Genomic DNA, 14227 nt, shown 5'->3' on the forward strand with positions numbered 1-14227 from the left:
TAGCTGCTACTGTGAAAAAACTTGCCTGTACTTCATAGGTGCACCATAATTGTATGCTTACATTTCTGTGTATACATTTATATACTATACCAGTAAAGAAAATCTGTGATGATATGTTATTTTGGTTCTGAAAAAAGGTGTGTCATTTCTTCATTTGGCAGAAGTGCTAACTTCTTCAAGAAATGTGTGACTTCCTTTCCAAATATCATAGTAATATTATTCACTTTCTGATCTCTGGACAATCTCATGCAAAAAAAAAAGAAAAGAATAAAAGAAAGAAAACAATTAATGAAACAAAAAAATGCTTGTTTTGTATAATAACTTAATGAATGAACTGTATGTATGGAAATGCCCTTAATTCTGGCAAAATGTCCCCGTATGCTTTATGCCCAGAAGTACTTTTCAGCTGTACATTCCATGAAGCAAGAAAAAAGAGCAGGTTCACACTATCAAAAAATGGTACAAGGGACCAGTGGTGTCAGGACCCCCATTAGAAATCATGGGACCCCAATGCGTCTCACCTGACAAGGCCCCAACCTGGCATCAAGTTTGTGCTTCTTCCTTTCCTATGGGGGATTGCTGAAGTCATGTTCCTCTGATGATTCAATCCATCTTATCTCAGAAAAGAACATATAACACAACCATAGTGCTCTTCGTCTGTTAAAATTGATTTATTAAAACTAACTAAAAGTGGCCACTCACAATAAAAACAGTGCACAAAGAAATGCGCTATAAAGCATGTACAAAACAGCGTTCTCAATCTCGGTTACCACTTCAGATGCTGTAACAAGATACCGTCATGCCCAAAATTCCACCCAACGTGTTGCGTCCAATGACTTCTTCAGGGGTGCCTCAACTAGATAGTGTTGTTCTTTTGGGTTTAATGATGCTCAGTGTAATTCAAAGCACTTCTTGTGATCCCAGGGAGTCAAGGACCTAGTCCCCAGGGGCATGTTTTCAGGGAACCCTGGACTCACAGCAAAATGTTGCAGAGAACAGCACCAAATCATTACTTGGCACCACTCTCTGCAGCACTCAGGACGCATCCACCGCAGAGGATAACTGAGAAGGAAAAGAACTGTGACATCATGTGACCAGACCAAAGACATCAGGAGAATGTTTTTATTATGTATTTTATTAAAGAGGGGTTGCTCCAAGGTAGATTGAGAGCAGTAAACCGAGGGAAGGCTGTAGTTAGGCTTTAAAAAAAGCAGGTGGTGTTGAGGAATAAAAAAGATGGGATGGGGGGTCCTCCCATAAGATGTTTGTCCTGAGTCCACCTGTGTATTAAAATTGCCCTGGAATGATTTTTTATTTCTGGATTATAAAGAACCTTGTGACCTCCTATACGTTACACTTGGATTTCAGGTGCTGCGGAGAGGGATGGGACTTGGGCAGTAAAGTGCTACTTGCCCTTTACAAAATGCCTTTTTTTCTCAAAGAATACAAGGCATTCTCGTACTCACCCAAATGCTCTGATACCTTCCCTGATACCGGAACTTCCGGTCAGAGGAAATTTTCCTCTGACCGGCAGTGCCATAGGGGAACATGGAGCTGGCTTCCTGGGAAATCTGGAAGCCGGGTGTTGAATAATGACCCTCCCTGATTGGCTGCGAAGCCGGTTCAATGCTGATTGTCCCTGATTGGCTGGGAAGCCGGTTCAATGCTGATTGGCTGGGAAGCTGGCTTCCTGGCCAATCAGCATCGAGCCGACCGAACAGCCGCCTCCTTGCTGATTGACTGGGAAGCTGTCTCCCCAGTCAATCAGCATTGAGCCGGCCGGTACCCATGTGAGGGGCCTGGGCACCCTGGGGGGCCCCTTACATGGGTATCAGCTGTACCAGGGGCAGCATGGCAAAGGTGACAGGGGAGGGGGTGGAGGAGGCCAGGCCCCAGCAGCAGCAGGTAAGAAGAGTTGGGAGGAGGTACAGGAAAAGGGACCCAGATGACCAGCCCACCTGGGACCCTGCAGAGCCCACCATAGACAGTCTCAGGTGGGCTGGTCATCTTAAAAAAAGCAAAGGACACTGTGACTGGACTTACACTTAGAACCATATTTATAAAGCAGTCAATGTGACTTTCACAAACATTCACTGGTGAATCATCTTTTAAAACACAAGTAGGCAGACTAGCAAGATACTGAACCTTGGCCCAGTGGGAGATTCCTCCATCCACACAGTTTAGCGTAGATAGAGGAATCTGTTGCACTTTTTCCATCTGGCCATAGAAAATCTGCAGATAATCTATGGCCAGTCAGATAGTATATGGCCAGTTTGAGAAACATCAGACATATCAGTCTGTACTATCCTTGCTGTATTGGGTATTTATGTCTGAGTTGCTTTTCTGTAAATTCCTTGGAGGATTGACAGATTCAGACATTAAAAGAGTCAACTACTGGAATGCAAAGAATGGTTTACTTTTACATTTCAATATCTCCTTCTATGTACATGTTCACATCTGTATTCACAGACTGATTGTCTCTAACAAAGCTGTATTGATTTTACAAGCATGAAAACTTTCTAATAAAATTTAAGAAAAAAAAAAAATCAATCAATCAGTACCCTCTTCTCAACAGCAAAACACACAAGATCCTGAACACAAGGTACTTTATCCAGTCTTTGAATGAATATGGGCTGCTTTGGTTGGAAAGGAAACTGGTTTCCCTGTAGAAAAGAAATAAAGTGTATTAAAATGACATTTTGGTTATGAACAATGTTTAGCAGAACATGGTGACAGTGTCTTTTTAATAGTGTGTTTACATTATGGAGTCATTCTTCTTTAACAACTGAATACCAAAACTCACAGCATATGACAACAGCATATGCATACTAACTTACCAATGTATAGCGGTAAATCTGGTGTTAATTGATCAAATGAGATAACAAGTGAATCATTTGGATTTCCACATACTGATGTCAACTCCACAGTTGTAACAGATTTTGTGAAAGTAAAATTAAGTTTATTTCTAAAATAAGAAACCCCAGTAATCTGCAATTTGGTGATTTCATTGGTGAAAACCGGGTCCAAGTCCAGGCTTTGTTTGTTGATTCTAAATAGAACAGAAACACCATAATTAAAAAAAAAACATAAACATTGTTTCCCTTTGCCAATGATTTTATGTTGGTGGGGGTTGTTGGATTTAGGTTTGCTTCATACCATAAAAAACGTGTGTTGTGGTGAGGTGAAAATAAATGATGCATGCAATGGTTTTTTTCACGACAACACACGGTGTTGTAGTACTGCGGATTGTGCTGCAACCCACGCCTGCTAGGAGGTGTGTTGGGGTGCCATTCAAGTGAATGGTAATGCACCAGTGCACCTAGTGTGTGGAGCATTGCGTTGTATGATAGCGTGTGCTAAACACAGTAGGTACCGTACCTTTAGCCCAACACTAAGGTGTGATCCGGCCCTTATACTCCTCAAAGTGCCAGGAAGAGTTATATGATGTGAACTATAACCTTTTAGCAAGCTCCGAAAGGTTTACAACCTGCAGTTAAGCACCTCCAGTCATTTACCACAATTCATGTTTAAGGTCCCCATATTATTACAATAATATTCATTCTGATAGATACTATTTGGGCCCCAGCAGGTTTGGCCTTTGATGCCCTGTGTGAGAAAGCTTTACAATGCCCCTCAGTAACCACACCTCTCAGTAACCACACCCCTCAGTGGCCCTACCCCCTTTTTTCCGATACCCGCACCATTTAAAGCCTCCCATTTTGTTAAGCCCCCAAAAAACAGGATTAAAAAGTATGATAAAAATAAAACTTTTATTCAAAAGGTATTAAACCTGCAAGCACAATATAAGTATTATTATTACATAAAACAACAGTAGGCAAACAAGTGATAAACAGTAAAAGTCAAAGGTTTCAGGATGTCAGTGAATGCATCCAGAAAAGTAAAAACAAAAAACAGAACACAAAGCCAACTCCTGCAGGCTTTAAGCATTTTTCACAAGTTCTGACCATTGCACCTAATGGACCCTCCTTGTTGTTGCCGACACAAAATGCCAGCAATTACGCAAAGTAAGCATCAGCACAGCACCTTTCTATAAAAGGTACCTGCAGGCACATGCCTACTCTGGCTGCTTAGAAATCCAGCCCTAGTCACCAGAGGAATACAAGGAACAGGATGTGTTGTGGGGCAGTGCCCACTCTATACTAGGAAGGGATGGAGAGGGCAGTGAGGATAACTTAAGGGAGATGGAATGTATGTAGATAATAGAATAGAGGTTGTGTGCAATGAGGCAATTGTTTACAATACACTGTGCATTAGCAAATAAAAAAGGTTTAGATCTACTGTAAGATTAAACAAAACTATACAGCAGGGGTAGGCAACCTCGGTACTCCAGCTGTTGTGGAACTACATGTTCCATGGTGCATTGCAAAACTGACAGCCACAGACATGACTCCCAGAGACAGATTCAAGATGGAATTTGTAGTTCCACCACAGAGTGTCGGGGTTGGCTACTCCTCCTATATAATATAAAGGTCAACCCATAAACAATCCAGTAACTTAGGCCTTTGTACTGCAGGGTTGTTGGCAGATCTAATGGGGATTGTAAATCAGATTGTATATTGAATAGTCGGGTTGTCTTCCTAGGCACATCAAATTTCAGCTGCGGGCTGCGATTGACCTTCTTTGATGTGATGCAGCAGGTCCTACTGGAGATCTGTTTGCATTGAAGGTCAAATACAACGTCTTGCATGTGAACACAGGCATCTGACCAGCAATGGAAGATCCTATGTTTGACAGCTTTACCTGATTGTGAAATATGCTTTAAGCTGGCCATACAGCATACAATCTGATTGTACAATCCCTGCACAATTTGTTTGGATTTAACAAAACTGCGTAATATGAGGACAAACCTAAACGTTTCATTGTATTCATATCCAATCAGACAGGTCCTTGTACCTGTACCAGACAGTTTATGGCAGATCAAAGGAGGCTGTACAATAAGATTGTATTTTGTATTGTCACCTTAAAATCTACCATGACTAATGTCGGGGAAACAGTCTGTCTGATGTGACACAAATTGAATAAATTGTTTAGGTCTGTAATTATATTACTTAGTTTTAGTGACTGTAAGGGAGATTGTACAAACAAAGTGTATAGTATATGATCAGCCTGGACAGGATCTCTATGGTGATATGACACAGAATGTTGACATTTCCCCTGTGACCAGTAATAATGAACATGACAATGGAAGGTTGTCATCAATACAATCACTCCACTATTCCTGGTGTTCTATCAAAGTTTGTGACTACGTTGGAATGTGTGACTGGTGACGCGGTCACACATTCCAATGTAATCCCGCCCAGTTTGACAGCGGTGGAATGTTTGACCGCCCATTAGGTCAAGCATTCCAACGCTTTGTCGGCTGTTCCATGGCAGATCAGCTCACTCTGCATGTGCAGGAAAACCGATCTGCATTAGCTCATCTGCCTGGAACAGCTGATCGGTCCTCAAGTGTCACTTCTATCGGACTTTGTGAGTGTTGCAGGGGAAGGGGTTGATTCACAAACAGTAACTGCAGCAGTGTTAAAATGAGCGAGCACCGCAGATATATTTTTATAATTTTTTATATATCTGCGGTGCTCACTGATTACATTGGAATGTGTGACCGTGTCACCAGTCACACATTCCAACGTAGTCACCTCAATTAGTGTCCTCCCTGCAACCCCCCTCAACTCATGTACTGTCCCCCATGCACCCCCCTCACCTCATGTACTGTCCACCCTGCAACCCCAGACATCTCAACTCTCCTGGATGTCCTGGGAGTCTCCCACTTTAAGATAGAGGCTCCCTGATGCCCGGGAGAAAATAAACTCTGTGGAAGGTCCATGTGTTTATTGGTAAAATACTGCTTACCTTATCAACTTTTCACAACTGATTTGCATGTGTGTGTTCATGCAGCCAAAATTTCCCCTAACCAGGCAGGTATGTGTAGAGCACTAACTTTTATACTCAGTGTGCCTGGTCCTCACTCACTCACACACACAGCTAAGAGTCGGCCCGTACACATCCATGCGGCGTGCATGGCCATATCGGGCCGTTTCCGGGAAGGACAGGTGCTACCCGTGATTGTACGCAGCAGCCTGCTCTTCCCTATGGGAGTATGCAGCCGTACGCTCACCCGAACTGCACATCCGTGTGGGTGCGGGTCTCGGCGCTCAGAAGCAGACAGGATCCATCCCACACAAGTACGGACACCCGTACGGATCTGTATGGGCCAACACATAGGTGTGTGAATGAGGCCTTAAGGAACACAGGAAGTCTTAAACCGTCAGAACGACCAAAAGCAGTCCAGCTAAGGGAGAGCAACATAGATAACAAATGCTGACAGGCCCAGAAAAACAACAGGAAGCTCTGGAAAGCCTGATGGACCTTACATCTGAAGGCATCAGAAGAGGTCACAACATCCACCTAGAACTTAGATAGCACTTAGGCAGAACTTTGATACCATGAACACAAATCAGGTGGTTGCCTTGCAAACCTGGGAAACACATGCTTGATGCTGAATAAATCCAAGAAGTACTGGCAGATATAGTATAGTGTATCTTGAAAGCAAAGGGTGGAACCCGATCCTTGAGACCATAAGCTTGCAGGATGGTCTGTGTGAGTCACCCAGAGATGGTGAAACAAGAAGCCGGTGCACCCTTACAGGATGACTAAAGGACAATCGGTCTTTCTGAAAAAAACAATGGCTTCTCATAGCCCAAACCACATTCAGAAAATGGAGGGAATTTTCCCTTTGGTAAACTTCTCCCGGAGAGAAGGATGGAGGAACAATGTCCTGGTTAGGGTAGAAGACAGGCAGGCATTTCTGGGCCTTAGTCCCGCCTTGTTCCTATGCAAACCAAAAAGATGATTGCTACAAGGAAAAACACCTTGTAAGTGAGATTAGAGGAATTTCTCTAATGGGTTTAAATGCTGATGCACAGAGGGAACCAGATTCAGATCCCTCGGAGTCACAGGAGAGTTACCAGGAGAAGCTACATTGAAGACTCCATTTACAAAGGTCTTAATCAAGGAATAGGAGGCCAACAGTCTTTTGAAAAGAATTGAAAGCATGCACCTGAACCCTGATAGTGCCGACAGCTAAACCCTAGACCAGGTCCAGCTGCAAGAAGGAAAGGATTTTTCCTAACCGAGAAACTCTTGGGATGGAAGCCCCGAGACCCACCTCAAGTGAAGTGTGCCTTCCACATCCAATGAAAGAACTTGCAGTATGTAACCTTCCTACCTTTCAGCTCTAAAGAAAATTTCCCTTTTAAAATAGAAAAGAAATTGAGGACACAGAGTCCTCAATTACTTTTTCAGCAGCCTCAGCACTCAATGAATGGGAAGCACTCAGTACAGAGGCTCCTCCCATTCATATTTACTATCAGCAGTTTCTGAATGGGGAGGAGCCTCTGAATGCTTCTCCCCATTGAGGAAATCTTGAATGAACAGGCTGTGATGTAAATCACAGCCTGTTCATTCATAACTGGGGACACATAGTACTATGTGTCCCCAGTTATTTACAAACACTGGAGTGATCAGACGATCGCTCCAGTGTTTGTCCTTCACACATGGAGGATCGGTAAATATCAATGATATTTACCGATCCCCGCTCTGCCACGCATAGAGCCGCTGTCATCCTGAAACTGACAGGATGACAGTGGCTCCGATCTCCTCCCCGCTCGGCCATCCTGACAGCTGTGGGCGCGGCTTCTCTCCTCCTCACTGCTCGGCCATCCTGACAGCAGGCAGCGCTCCCTCCTGCTCCCTCCTGAACAGCGGGGGGGCAGACGAGGGAGCACTGTCATGTCCGATGGCCAGCAGTGAGGAGGAGAGAAGCCGCCCCGAGGACGAGCTGTGTCGGCCGCCTGGCGCCTTTGTTGCCATGGCGCCCTGGCAGCTCGCACACCCCTAAGGCCGGCCCTGGCCCAGTGACCCCAGTATCTCTAGTTACCCCAGTGCCCCTTTGTCTCTATTGACCCTGTGTCTCCTGTGACTGCGGAATCTCCAGTGACCCCTCTCCTCCTCTGCAATCTAGTGACTCCTGAGCTTCCTGCATCACCCAGGGACCCTTAGAGCATCTTGCACCGAGTGACCCCCAGAGCATCCTGTGTCATCCTGTGACTCTACTGTGCCCTGAGTGCCTCCATGATTCCTGAAACTCCACGCAAACTGAGGTATGTTTCTACATCACCAGCACTGTCTCTCTCCCTGTGATATGGACCCCTGTCTATGACAGTTTGCTTGGACCATGTCTAAAGTACCTCAGCAAACAGAAACAGGTTACAGGACTCGGAACTCAGGCTTAACAGGAAACAATACTGAGCCACAGACCTGACTGCATGGAGGGCTTAAGTACCCTCCCAGGGAGCACCAGGTGGTGGATAATTGGTGGCAGCTGGGAGACACCCACAGGTTAGCTTAGCTCCAGCGCCACCTGGAGGCGCTCTGGATCCTAACACTTCTCTATCAAAGACATGATACTCAGAAAGCCAGTCCAAGTGATTTGTCTTCTCCATACCTGCTGATAGTGGGATTGTATGCTATCCAGTTTTAAGCTCTTGCAGCTGAACTTGCCCTTAAAAATTAGTCTCTCACGACCACCTTCTGGCATGGTTTGTCCGAGTGTATTTAAGACAAATTGGCTGATCCCAAAATCCCCTCCCTCCCCAAAAAAACAAATAAAAACCAAAACGGTTCTCTCCATCCCTGTATTGATTACCGCGAACCTAATGCCATCACTGTCAAGAACTGCTACCCACTGCTTCTTATTATGGAGCTCTTCAGTTGCCTCCATGGAGCCCAGGTATTTACAAAGCTGGACATATGATATGGATACAACTTGATTGTATCAAAGTATGACTACTACGAATATCTAGTGGTGTCCTTCGGTCTCTGTATTGCTCCTGCAGTCTTCCAGCACTTTGTCAACAAAACCTTCTGAGATCTCATCTGAGTGTGTTACCCTCTACCTGGACAACATAATACTTTTCTCCCTGGACTTGCCCATTCACAGACATCATGTCTGCTCTATCTTGCAATGCCTCTATAACAATGGACTCTAAAGCCAAAAAAAAGTATCTTTGAGCTTCCCCAAGTGCTTTTCCTGAGCTATATTGTTTCTATGGACACTTCTATGGACACTGAGAAAGTTGCTGCCACCTGGCCCCTGCCCAGTGTTCTCAAAGCTACACAGCCCTTTCTAGTCTTCCCTAATTGCTACCAGCAGTACATAAATGACTCTGTTCTTGTTGCTCCAATTGCTTCTCTCGCTCTGAAAGATGCTGACCCCCAGGAACTGGCCTCCTAATGCAGTTGAAGCCTTCCATGCCCTGAAGCAAGTTTTTCTCTCCAGCCCTGGCCTAACAAGACCAGACATCACTAAACCCCTCTCCACCAAGGTTCATGCCTGTGGGAGTCAGTAATATTCTTTTTGTAGTCCCCCAGTCAGACTAGGAACTCCTGCACCTACTTCTCTAAAATGTTCTCTTCAGCAGACAACTGAGGATCGAGAACTGCTCACTATAAAACTGGCTCTTGAGCAGTGGTGATACCTCTAGGAAGGTTTGCCTCATCGGATCATCATTAACAAGGACCATAAAAGCTTACAAAGTGCTCATCACCTAAATCCCAGACCAGCCTGTTGATTGTTGTTCCTCTCCCAGTTTGACTTGATCACTTTGAAGGCCAGGGCTGCCAACTTCAGAGTTGATGCACTCTCACAATATTTCAGTTCTCAATATTCTGAAGTTCCAGCTGATCCAGAGTTCATTATTCCTACCATTTGCATTCTTGCTCTGACTTCTGTTCAAGAATCAGCCATTTCTCTGGGCAAGAATCTAGTGCCTCCAAAACTAATAACCTAGGTTGGGCCCTCAACTTCAAGCTCTTAGGACATCCTGGTGTCCGCAGAATTCTCATATTTCTCTCCCACTAGTACTAGAGGCTGGGTCTTGAAGGGATTTAGAAGACTATGTAAAAGCTTGTCGATTTGTGCCCAAACAAAGTGTCTTTCCAATGCATCAGCCATGTCTCACTTCTGCTACTCATTCTTAAAGAACCTTGGTGCCATGTCTCTATGGACTTTATTACTGACCTCTTTCCCTCTGCGGGCTGTACAGTTATTTGTGTAGTGGTAGACTGCTGTTGAAAGATGGCACATTTCATACTGCTGCCCTCATTAGCAGCCCAGATATCCGTTTTTATCCAGGAAATCTTCCAGCACCATCTGTGTCACATTGGAGAATTTCCATTACTTCCTGTCCATAACAGGAGGTGAGATAAAATCCCTCCAAAGTGAGGGAAATCCCATTTGGTCAGCAGGGTCATGAGAACTAGCGTTCCCATTGCCAGATTTCCCACCTTTTCCTGTTCAAATGACAACCCAAAATGACTTCACTTTTCAGTCACCAGGACAAATAGAGAGAATTAATCTCCCAGGGACAGAGACACAGACAGCAATAAAAATGTGCCAGGTGTTTTCTAATCCCTCTTCACTTTATCCAAAAATAAAACAGTTTTGGCTTCAGTTGCATTTTATTGGCATGCCAACCCATTTTGTTTCCAACTGCAGTGTCAAGTTCAACTCCCACTTCTAAAAGGGCCTCTGTAAGTCCTTGGATATATTCTTATCGTTTTCCCTGGTCTACCATCCACAGACTTGTGGACAAACTGAGAGTCAACCAATCCCTAGAACAGTATCTTCATGCCCTAATGTCTGCCCATCAGGATGATTGGCTTGCCCTCTTGCCTTGGGCAGAATTTGCTTACAATAACCATCATAATGCCAGCATTAAAAAATCTCCATTCTTCATGGTCTACAGCAAGCGTTAGTGTCCTCCCTTGCCAATACCTTGTTCTCCAGACATTCCCACAATGCAGAAAGACTAACAAAATTTGGTCCAGGGTTCAAAACCGGCTCTAGCACTCTGCTCTCAGAGACAATAAATTTGCTGATTAGCACCATTGAAGAGCACCATTTCTCCAACCTGGGGATAAAGTTTGACTTGCCTCCAAAAACATTCTACTCAAAGTTCCTTCCATTAACTTTTCCCCACCTTATATTGGGCCTCATGTTATCACGGCAAAGATCAATCCAATCAGCTACAAACCTCGTCTGCCTATGCAAAGCATTGGTTACAGTACAATGTATGGTAATACACTTTAAAAAAAAAAACTCACTTTGTGCCTTGCTTGCACATTGTCATATGTTCTAAGCAATTGAAGCTGCCTGCAGTGTTCTATGTGTGAATCTGCTCCATAGAAGGAGCTAGAAAGGTAAGAAATATTGTTCTAAAAAATTATTTTAGGTATGCTGTGTGAATGGGAACACATAAACGTAAGTTGAAGGTTTTTTACATTTGACTGCAAAGGTGAAAATATACTTTAAGCACTTTTATTTCTGAGTGAGAGATCAGCTAATTTTAATCAAAAAAACAAAACTACAGTGTATTATATCACAGAAAAAGCCAGAAATTGAACAGGCTCATTGTACACTAGGTAAGTGGCATTTGTAGACCGCATTTGTAAAGGGAAAGACCAGTTGGGTTTTATCAAGAAGTAGAAAGTAGGAGTGCAGACATCCCAACCTGCAGAACCTTATTTCAGGGAGGTTCCTGTCTCATTTCAGGGAGGTGCCCTTTCTCTTTTTTTTTTGTTTTTTTACAGCGGCCGTCGTCAGAATATAAAATAAATAATAATGATAATTATATATATACACACATATACATACATACATACATACATAGTGTACTATGCAAACTATGGCCATTGGTAGACACCACACTAAAATTCACTGTAATGTGGCACTATACAGCACTGGGTATAGTATTTTTTTAGCAGAACTGTACAGTCTAGCATTTATCTCTCCCTGCAAAGATTGTGTGATCTCTTGCTATCTGCTCCATGTCTCTTGACTGTGTATATTACTGACTGTAAATATAGCAGTTGTCAGCAGCAGTAATGTATAGTGGTAGCATAGCAGCAGCTATCTGTTCCTGCAAACATTCTGTGATCTATCCTTATCTACTGCAGGGCTGCTTGGAACTCTGAATTTTATAGGATGGAGGTTGGTGCATAAGAAAACCCCATGATTGACCCTTCTAAGCCACCTGACTACAATTCAGAGGCGGGGAAGTGCATTGTGGTGAATTGGTTGCTATGGACTTGGCTGCATTACTTTGCCATTTTCACGAACTGCCAACAACGTGAGTTCAGCTCCAACTCACGGTTGACCCAAACCCCTACCAGCTGTCAAATGTGGGTGTAGTTTAGCCTTTACCTTGCCTGAGAGTGTTGATCTACACATTGCAGTTACTAGCTGGTTAAAGGAGAACTATGGGGTCAGTGTTTTTCCCCATAGTTCTCCTTGGGGTAACGGGAGGACACAAACTAGCGTCCTCCCTTTATCCTAAGCTCAGTATACCGCGAGCTACAGTTCGCTGTATACTGAGACGCCGCACCTGGAGCGGATCCCGACTTAGATGACGGGATCCGCCCAGCTGCGTCAGTGACAGCTGGCTCTGCTTATCTAGAGGCAGAGCCAGCTGTACCCGCCCCCTCCCCGTCCGTTCCGCCAGTCAGCGCTGGCAGATCGGAGCGGGAGAGGGGAATCCAGCCCCTCCCCCTGTCACGGCAGAGAGCCGTGACAGGATCGAGAGGTGAGGGAACCCGGTATGTGTTCTCTCATCTCCCGATCTACTGAGCCGACCTGTGACAGTCTCATTGTCACAGGTCGGCTTAGAACTATGAGGTGAGTGGAAATCACTCATGTCATAGTTCTCCTGTAGCTTGATCACCATAGCCTGTAAATAGTGAGGAGCAGATGCTTACTAATGATGCCATCTCTGTACTCCCTTCCCCCGACAGAAGGCTTTCTATATTAAACTGTAGACATGTAACCCTGCAAAAAAAATTGTTTTGTTTCGGATCCATTCTAATTTTTGTTTTTTGTTTTTTTGTTTTTCATATCCAAAATTTGATTAAGATTTAATTTTGTTTTGAATTAAACTCGGACGGATCCGAATTTTCATTAAACAAGCATTTGGATTTGTTTCCACTCAGACGCTTTAGAATTTGGAAATTCGTATGCACACGACTGTCCGAATTTAACTAAATTCATATGAATATCCATTCGGAACTAAATTAAAATTATGTCTATTTATCGGACACTACTATGCAATCCAATTGAGTTTGAGTTTACATTGGCATAATTTGGCTGTGGAATTCTAAGGGGGTAGTGTTATATTATTCATCACAAACCTGAAACCTGTATAACCAAAGAGTATAGCTTGCAGAAATCCTCCCATTCCTGTGAGGAAATTCACAGCTCCAGATCCATCAGCACATTCTGTCCATATCTAAAAACATTAAATGGGATTCAAAGTCAACCAAAGACAACACATGGCCCTGTGATCATACAGACATCACCACATTCTGGCTAATTCAGTAAAGGTCATGTAGTGTAAAGTAGTGTTCTAGAACAAGCCCAGGTAATTCCAGGTAAATAAAGTGAGGTCTATGAAAGATTACATTTTGTTAAAAGTTTACTGGCTTTGTTTTCTCAACAACTAAGTCGGTGTTTAAAAGACAATGGACTTGGAAGAGCTGAGGACATGAATAGGGAGAAGATAGGGAGATACATCAGCCTTTGACTGCTCTCTTTACATTTTATGCTCTTCTCCTTCCTCACATGGAGGGCTAGTACACATCATAACTGCATCAGAACTGCATGCGTCTGCGCAGCTGCAGTGTGATGCGTTTTGACATGTTTTTGACACGTTGTGGTGCTGGTTTTTTTCTTAGCGTAACCAGTTGACATCCGCGGTGTTAAACCCCCTTCCCATCCAGGCCATTTTTCAGTATTCAGTGCTGCGGTACTTTGACTGACATTTACTCCGTCATGCAGCGCTGTACTGAAATGAATTTTATACCCTTTTTTGGGGACAGATAGAGCTTTCTTTTGGTGGTATTTATTCACCACTGGGGTTTTTATTTTTTTACTATATTAAGGAAACATTACCGAAATTTAAAAAAAAAAACAGTTTCCCTTATATTAAATGATAAAACATTTATTATTACCCAATTTTTTGGTAAAATATAAAAGACGGGGTCACGTCGGGTAAAAAGACACCAAACATGTCAAGCCTTAAAATTGCTTGCGCGCGCGAAACCTCAAAAACGATAATACCCAAAATTGGCCATAGGCGACGCTTTAAAAGCTGTT

The 14227-nt window shown here is 43.6% G+C and overlaps 1 protein-coding gene across 1 annotated transcript in view; it reads right to left on the reverse strand.

Moving 5' to 3' along the window:
* Positions 1-2607: 2607 nt before the first annotated feature.
* PGGHG (protein-glucosylgalactosylhydroxylysine glucosidase) overlaps positions 2608-14227 on the reverse strand; it is a 42275-nt gene continuing 30655 nt past the window's right edge. The window contains exons 12-14 of the mRNA XM_018552858.1: positions 13264-13361; positions 2838-3049; positions 2608-2663 (exon numbers count right to left, since the gene is read on the reverse strand). Coding sequence (XP_018408360.1) covers positions 2608-2663; positions 2838-3049; positions 13264-13361 — 366 coding nt within the window. The remainder of the gene's footprint in view (positions 2664-2837; positions 3050-13263; positions 13362-14227) is intronic.

Source organism: Nanorana parkeri, unplaced genomic scaffold (genome assembly GCF_000935625.1).
Source record: "Nanorana parkeri isolate BGI_ZX_2015 unplaced genomic scaffold, ASM93562v1 scaffold99, whole genome shotgun sequence".
Taxonomy (NCBI): domain Eukaryota; kingdom Metazoa; phylum Chordata; class Amphibia; order Anura; family Dicroglossidae; genus Nanorana; species Nanorana parkeri.